This window comes from Salmo salar, chromosome 01 (genome assembly GCF_965601325.2).
Source record: "Salmo salar chromosome 01, fSalSal1, whole genome shotgun sequence".
Classification (NCBI taxonomy): Eukaryota; Metazoa; Chordata; class Actinopteri; order Salmoniformes; family Salmonidae; genus Salmo; species Salmo salar.
Genome location: NC_138291.1, coordinates 25265203 through 25274015, shown reverse-complemented (window position 1 = coordinate 25274015; position 8813 = coordinate 25265203). Strand labels below are relative to the sequence as shown.

The following is an 8813-nucleotide window of genomic DNA, read 5'->3' as shown; positions in this document are numbered from 1 at the left end:
TATGGACAATTCCTTCAACCTCATGGCTTGGTTTTTACTCTGACATGCGCTGTCAACTGTGGGACCTTATATAGACAGGTGTGTGCCTTTCCAAATGATGTCCAATCAATTGAATTTACCACAAGTGGACTCCAATCAAGTTGTATAAACATCTCAAGGATGATCAATGGAAACACGATGCACCTGAGCTCAATTTCAAGCCTTATAGCAAAGGGTCTGAATACTTATGTAAATTAGGTATTTATTTTATTTATTTTGAATACATTTCCAAAAAATTCTAAAAACCTTTTTCTCCTTGTCATTATGGGTTATTGTGTGTAGATTGATGAGGATTTTTATATATTTAATTCATTTTAGAATAAGGCTGTAAAGTAACATGTGGAAAAAGTCAACGGGTCTGAATACTTTCCGAATGCACCGTAAATTCTGAACCTGTCTAATCGCATAGTGTCTACAGATTGTAAATTAAATAAATATTTTTACTTAAAAGTATTATATTGTTGATTGATTGACAGTGCTATTTGAAGGGTTAATTTTTGAGAAATGTTGATTCTTAACGTTCTCTGAACAATTTGAGAACATGACCTTAAATAGAACCATGAGGAAGCCAGTAGAAAATGTTATGCTGAAGTACTGAAATTCTCACAGAAGAAGGTAGTTTCTTAATGGTCTAGGAACAATTTGAGAACATTACATTAAATAGAACCATGAGGAAACTTGTAGGAAACATTATGCTGAAGTACTGAAATTCCAACCTAAGAAACATATGGCTCTCAGAACGTTATGTGCTAGCTGGGAATCCTGCTCCATTCCCAGAACATTGTGGAAGGTTGTATGCAAAATAACCTTAGGACAACCACTCTCTCACTAAGTTCTAATAAACATATGGTTCTCAGAACGTTATGTGCTAGCTGGGTCTCTAGAGCTTTGCAAACCTGTATTGTGCAATATTCTTCAAGCTCTGTCATGTTGGTTGTTGATCATTGCTAGACAGACATTTTCAAGTCTCGACATATATTTTCAAGCAGATTCAAGTCCAAACTGTACCGAGGCCCCTAAAGAACATTCATTGTCTTATTGGTCATACCATAGATCATTTAGCTATTTGATTTTGAGATTTTGGACCTCTGTAGGTATACCAAAAAAGATTTAACAATTATTTGATAAAATATAGAATTTGTCCTTTAACCCATAGACATGCATTGAATAACACATTCATAAATGGCAAAACAAACAAAAAAAACTTTTAAAAAATGTACCATAAAGAACAAGGTTTTGAAGTGTCTGTCCTATAACTAGGATATAAAAAAGCTCAAGAACTATATATGTATTTTTTGGGACAGGTATTTAACCCCTTTTTTGGGGGGCGGCACAATTCTTCTTCCTTACTTCCATAATTTTTTTAAAGCTGATACCAGGTTACCTTCAGATAAGTCCTGTGAGAATCATGTGGGTCGTAGAGCAAAATGGAGAACACCATCGTGGGAGTGTCCCCTTTCCATAGTGGGGTCATATTAGTTTGTAGCCCAAACGGTTCGCACATCGATGGTACCGACTTCAGACAAGTCCTGTGGGGCTTGTAGGGGTCGTAGAGCAAAACGGAGAACACCATCGTGAGAGTCTCATCTTTCTATAGAACGTTACTAATATTTTTCTTATGGTTTTTATTTCTTATTGTTCTGAGAACATTACTTTTCATAGAACCATGAGGAAACCTGCAGAAAACGTTATGCTGAAGTACTGAAATTCCCACAGAAGAACATTTATTTATATATTCTTTGGGGGCCCATCCACCACCCCAACCTCTTCGGAGGACCAGCTTTTTCTTGTTGTTGCATGTACGTTTGTTTTTTTATTACATAACAAGAATTCATTGATTTGATATCCATTACATCTAGATATATAGTACTTATACATTATACATTGTTTTCAATCATAACTATTATAGAACATGAGCTTTTAAGCCCACCCCTCAGCTACTCTCAGTCCATCCCACCTACAGTATCTCTGTAAACTGCCCTCTTAGGATTTTCATGTGCCATATATTTTTCAGCTGTGCTGTGATGTTTCACATACATACCCTCTCACCACGTTCTAAGACACACGATTCTCAGAAGGTTATGTGCTAGCTGGGTAAACTCTTTACTCTTTGACAACATGATTGGCAGTTGTCAATTCACACACTAGTTAAATAAAGGTAAAAAAATGTAAGTATAAAAATACACAGATTTTTTATGAGGAAGTTGTAGATCATGGATTCACAAAATTGGTGAAACATCAGTTACTCTTTCCATTTCTATTAAATCAACCTACTCCAATGCAAGAGTTTCACACCTCAAAAGACATTTCATTTTTTTAAGAGTTGTAAAGGTTTTTTCTGTTGGAACGAGGTTTGATGTTTGCTCTCAGGTTGCAAATTGCCTAAGGACAGGGCGTCTCACCCATAACTCTATCCACCTCACCACTGAGAAATGTAAATAATTTCTCTCTCTCCTTCACTGCTTCTTTGGCGCGTAATCACGCCCTTCTCATCTCAAGAGAACATTGCCTGGCTGATACCAAACTCCAAGTCCTCCTTAAATTGATAGTATAGGCCTATACTCCAAATATTCTGTATATCAAATCAAAATCTGGTATTTATCTGGGCAGCAGCTACTCTTCCTGGGATACGACAAAATTAAAGCAGTTATACAATTTTAAAAACATTACAATACATTCATTACAGAATTCACAACACTCAGTGTGTGCCCTCAGGCGCATACTCCACCACCACATATCTGCAACACAAAATCCATGTGTACATGTTTTCATGCGTGTGTATGCATGTGGCTGTGCCTATGTTTGTGTTGCTTCACAGTCCCTGCTTTTCCAGAGGTGTATTTTTATCCGTTGTTTTATATATATATATATATCTGATTCTACTGCTTGCACCATTTACCTGATGTGGAATAGAGTTCCATGTAGTCATGGCTCTATGTAGTACTGTTCACCTCCCATAGTCTGTTCTGGCCTTGGGGACTTTGAAGAGACCTCTGGTGGCATGTCTTGTGGGGTATGCATGGGTGTCCAAGCTGTGTGCTAGTTGTTTAAACAGACAGCTCGGTGCTTTCAACATGTCAATACCTCTCACAAATACAAGTAGTGATGAAGTCAATCGCTCCTCCACTTTGAGCCAGGAGAGATTGACGTGCGTATTATTAATGTTTGCTCTCTGTGTACATCCAAGGGCCAGCTGTGCTGCCAATTGCAATTTTCTTAAGTCCCTTTTTGTGTCACCTGACCACATGACTGAACAGTAGTCCATGTGCAACAAAACAAGGGCCTGTAGGACCTGCTTTTTTGATAGTGCTGTTAAGAAGGAAGAGAAGCGATTTATTATGGACAGACTTCTCACCATCATAGCTGCTGTTACAGCAATATGTTTTGAACATGACAGTTTACAATCCATGGTTACTCCAAGCAGTTTAGTCACCTCACCTTGCTCAATTTCCACGTTATTTATTACAAGATTTAGTGTTTAGTGAATGATTTGTCCCAAATACAATGCTTTTAGTTTTAGAAATATTTAGGACTAACTTATTCCTTGCCACCCATTCTGAAACTAACTGCAGCTCTTTGTTAAGTGTTGCAGTCATTTCAGTTGCTGTAGTAGCTGATGTGTATAATGTTGAGTCATCCGCATACATAGACACACTGGCTTTACTCAAAGCCTGTAGCATGTTGTTAATAAAGATTGAAAAAAGTAAGGAGCCTATCAGGGCAATTCTGTTGAATGTCATCTCTAACGAGCAAGTTATTAATTTCATGGACCTTGTTTCTTAAGCTACATATGTTAACGTGGGCTATTTTTAGCGATTTTCTGTGATGCTTGCTTGTTTTCGTTGCTTTACTGGGAAGCTTAGCAGAAGTATATATTCTAGTATATCTGTTATTTATGTTAGTTGGACTTCCTACTAGGGCACACTGCCTCAGTGCTAACAGCATAAATCTGGTTCATAGACACATGACTGCTGCATACAATAGCTGTAGGATCAGCAGAGGCATTCAAGGCAATTAGAGGGACATAAAATAGGTTACTTACATTGTGTCTACCAATGCCCCTGGTATAATGTACATTTGCTAAAGCATTATGATGACTCAGTAACACAATGGTAGGGATTAACTGAGACGGGCTTGGGTCATTGGTACCTTCTTATCCTTGTGAATATCAAAGTTAGTTTCTGCATATACAGTGCATATCATAAGTATTCACCCCCCTTGAACTTTTCACATTTTGTTGAGTCAAAGTGAGATTTAAATGGATACAATTTTAAAATGTTGTCACTGATCCACACAAAACACCTCATGTCAAAGTGAAAAGAAAATATATTTTTTTTAAACAAATGAATACAAAATAAACTACTAAAATGTCTTGGTTACCACCTTTGTTATGGCTAGCCTAAATAAGCTCAGGAGTGAAATAGTGCTTAAGAAATCATATAAGTTGCATGGACTCACCCTTGTTTTTTAATGACTACCCCATATCTGTACCCCACACAATTATCTGCAAGGTCCCTCAGTTGAATAATGTATGGCTTTTCCAATGCTGTGCAAAGAAGGGCACCTATTGGTAGATGGGTAAAAAAAAAATAGGCAGACACTATCATGCTCAAAGGGATATTCAAAGTTATTAATTAGACTTTAGATTGTGTATCAATACACCCAGTCACTGCAAAGATACAGTTGTCCTTCCTAACTGATTTGCCAGCAGAGGAAGGAAACCACTCAGGGATTTGAGGCAAAAGGTGATTTTAAAGCAGTAACAGAGTTTAACGGCTGTGATTGTAGAAAACTGAGGACGGATCAAAAACATTTTAGTTACTCCACAATACTAACCTAAATGAAAAGGAAGCCTGTACAGAATACAAAAATATTCCAAAAACATGCATCCTGTTTGCAACAAGGCAGTAAACATGTAATGCTGCAGAAATGTGCTAAAGGAATTAAGTTTTTGTCCTGAATAGAAAGTGTTATGTTTGGGGCAAATCCAACGCAACACATCACTGAGTACTACTCTCCATATTTTTAAGCATGGTCGTGGCTGCATCATGTTATGGGTATACTTGGCATTGGCAAAGACTAGGGAGTTTTCAGGATACAAAAAAAAACAGAATGGAGCTAACCACAGACAAAATCCTAGAGGAAAACCTGGAGCAATCTGCTTTCAACCAGACACTGGGAGACAAATTAACCTTTCAGCAGGACAATAACCAAAAACACAAGGCCAAATATACACTGCAGTTGCTTACCAAGGAGAGTGAATGTTTCTGAGTGGCCTAGTTACTGTTTTGACTTAAAGCTGCTTGAAAATACACATGACCAAATGTATATGGACACCTGTTCATCGAATATCTCATTCCAAAATTATGGGCATTAATATGGAGTCGGTCCCCCCTTTGCTCCTATAACAGCCCCCACTCTTCTGGGAAGGCTTTCCACGAGATGTTGGAACATTGCTGCGGGGACTTGCTTCCATTCAGCCAGAAAAGCATTACTGAAGTCGGGCATGATGTTGGGCGGTTAGTCCTGGCTCGCAGCCAGCGTTCCTATTCATCCCAAAGGTGTTCAGTGGGGTTGAGGTCAGGGCTCTGTGCAGGCCAGTCAAGTTCTTGCACACCGATCTCGACAAACCATTTCTGTATGGACCTCGCTTTGTGTATAGGGGCATTGTCATGCTGAAACAGGAAAGGGCCTTCCCCAAACTGTTGCCACAAAGATGGAAGCACAGAATCATCTAGAATGTCATTGTACACTTAGAGTTAAGATTTCCCTTCACTGGAACTAAGGAGCCTGAACCATGAAAAACAGCCCTAGACCATTATTCCTCCTCCACCAAACTTTACAGTTGGCACTATGCGCATTGGGGCAGGTAGCGTTCTCCTGGCATCCGCCAAACCCAGATTCGTCCGTCAGACTGCCAGATAGTGAAGCGTGATTCATTACTGCAGAGAACACGTTTCCACTGCTCCAGAGTCCAATGGTGGCGAGTCTCACACCACTCCAGCCGACACTTGGCATTGCGCACGGTGATCTTAGGCTTGTGTGTGGCTGCTCAGCCATAGAAAACTAATTTCATGAAGCTCTCGACAAACAGTTCTTATGTTGATGTTGCTTCCAAAGGCAGTAGTGAGTGTTGCAATCGAGGACAGACGATTTTTACAGGCTACACGCTTCAGCACTCTGCGGTCCCGTTCTGTAAACTTGTGTGGCCTACCACTTTGTGGCTGAGCCGTTGTTGCTCCAAGACTTTTCCACTTCACAATAACAGCACTTACAGTTGACCTGGGCAGCTCTAGCAGGGACGAACTGACTAGTTGGAAAGGTGACGGTGCCATGTTGAAAGTCACTGAGCTCTTCAGTACAGGCCATTCTACTGCCAATGTCTATGGAGTTTGCATTGCTGTGTGCTCGATTTTATACACCTGTCAGCAACGGGCGTGGCTGAAATAGCAGAATCCACTCATTTGAAGGCGTGTCCACATACTTTTGGCCATGTAGTGTATCAAGAAAAAAAAATTTTTTGTCAAGTTCCTTAAATGTTCTAAGAATGACATAAAAACAAACAGCTATCCTGCACCATTCCCAGAAGATTGTGGGAAGGTTGTATGGAAAATAATCATAGGAAAACCACACACTCACCAAGCTCTATGAAACAAAGCTTGGTAGATTGCTGCTTTCATCATCAATCTTCAGGTTTGACATAATTATGATGTCCTTGTTTTGTCTTTGTTTTTAACCGCCTCGTTTTTTACTGTCAGTATCATTATCATGCCAATATTTTGGGTCACCTATCACCTCATTTCTCCGCCCTGCTTTTTCTGTCCGACTACAAACACCTTACCACCTGTAATTAAAAGGACTGGGTGTGGTTTTTACATATTCTACACTCTCTTATAAATACAGACTGAAAATACAGTTTATTGTCAGTCCTTCAACCTCCAGTACCAGGTGAGGCTTGCTTTAATGTGTACATGTATGGGTTCTTATGCAATTCTTGTTTATATGACAAAAGTAACTTTGATATTTACAAGGATAAGAAAATACCGGATTTTAATTTGATATACTGATTATTTTGGAAATATACTATTGATTTGTCCAACAGTGTGATTTCAGTGCCAACTCTTGTCTGAGAAAATGAATGATCCAGGTAAGTGTTGGAAGTTGTTCACTTCATTTACTGTTATGTGCACTGAGGTTTTAAATTACTATGTAGTTATGTAGTTTCACAACTCAACCCTGAAGTTGAGAATATATTGCATTGACATTGCATTTACGATTTCAAGGAGTGAGTCGACTAGTATGGCCTATACATGCTTTCTCGATGCTTACTGGGAAACAATGACAATGCATTTCTCTATTATTTGAATAACTTCAAAATATTCCTTACTTTTTATCCACAGCAAAGAAACCGGTAAGTCAGCTAACTTACTTTTCAAATACAAAAAATGCCTTCAGACTTGTGTGCTATGTGTGAGACATAATTTGTTGTTGTTCCAGGAGGAGCCCACACCTGGGACTGATGACGTAAGATATCTGCATTATTTGTCTATCTCTGCTTCTTTACTTCAGTCAACTCAGTCTTAAAAAACTTTTCAAATCAAGCAAAGTAAAGAACAAAACTATTTTCTAGCTTGCTATATCTTAGAACCCAGTGTTGTCCTGGTGGATGTAAACAGAATACTGTCTGTTTCACAGGGCTCCGGAGGAGAGAGCAAAGGAGTTAGGAGGCTTAAAAAATAATAGTTAAACACATTAACGTAATAACATTAATATTGTTTTGGAAACCCCCCAAAAAATGGAATTTAGATTTTCACATGTCAGGGTAATGGGTGTAATCGTTGAGACAATTGAAGGGAAAACATTTCCATTCATATAGGAAAGCTTTTCCGAAACTAATAGATGAGTCTAGTAATGTTATTTTTGTCATTTCCAGGGGAAGAAGGGAAAAGGTGGAAAAGGAGGACACGGCCATGGGCATGGAAAAGCCTGCGAGCGTGGAGATGACCATAAAGGAAAAGAAGGCGAGCATAAAGGAAAAGGAGGCGAGCATAAAGGAAAAGGAGGCGAGCATGGAGGAGATCATGGTGGCGACCATAAAGGAAAAGGAGGCGACCACGGAGGAAAAGGAGGTCGTGGAGGACATTAAAGATTTAATCATGCACCATTTGCATCTGTTTAATCACGGTAATTACGGAAAAAACATGTTGGGCGATTTCTTAAAGTTTACAAATCTCTAATAAAACCTACTTATAAAACAGAACTATATGTTTGTATAACTTCTTAATGCATAGTAATCATGCAGTACAATGAACATTTTACAAAATAGAAACACAAATATTACACCAAAATGTGTCATTTTTTGCCATCTAAACAAGTCACCATATGTCAGAGGCGTCGAGATACTATCATACTACACCATTCCTGTGTAGCCCATACCAGACCAACATATCAAACACTCAACGCCATTTTTATCATTTTACTCACATACAGAACATTAACCAAAGGGGTAGTAATAAACCCGGAACAAAAAAAAAAAACGCTTTAATGCGCAAATATTGATATAATAACCATCATATCAAGTCACGACATGACATGTTGCGTGATCCTCCCACTACAACTCAAGAAGACAGACATTTTATTAGGCTACCACAAATTAAACATATGTACTTCACAGGGTGGTGAAAGGTGATGATCTTGATGCTCCTTTCCAATAAATATCAAGGGTATTATTCTGGTGACATGATGATCGATTTTTGGCTGCCGTTTGACAAATT

The 8813-nt window shown here is 38.7% G+C and overlaps 1 protein-coding gene across 2 annotated transcripts; it reads left to right on the top strand.

Annotated features, from left to right (window-relative positions):
- The first annotated feature begins 6963 nt into the window (after positions 1-6963).
- Positions 6964-8299, top strand: si:dkey-248g15.3 (uncharacterized). Of its 2 annotated transcripts, XM_014164079.3 has the most exons (5): positions 6964-6987; positions 7142-7186; positions 7440-7450; positions 7537-7563; positions 7973-8299. In XM_014164079.3, exons 2-5 carry the CDS (start codon positions 7174-7176, stop codon positions 8183-8185), a joined length of 264 nt encoding a protein of 87 aa, XP_014019554.1. In that variant the 5' UTR covers positions 6964-6987; positions 7142-7173; the 3' UTR covers positions 8186-8299. The 2 variants fall into 2 exon arrangements, with proteins under 2 accessions (XP_014019554.1, XP_082828837.1); XM_082972711.1 differs by lacking the exon at positions 6964-6987 and having other exon boundaries at positions 7163-7186.
- The last annotated feature ends 514 nt before the right edge of the window (positions 8300-8813 follow it).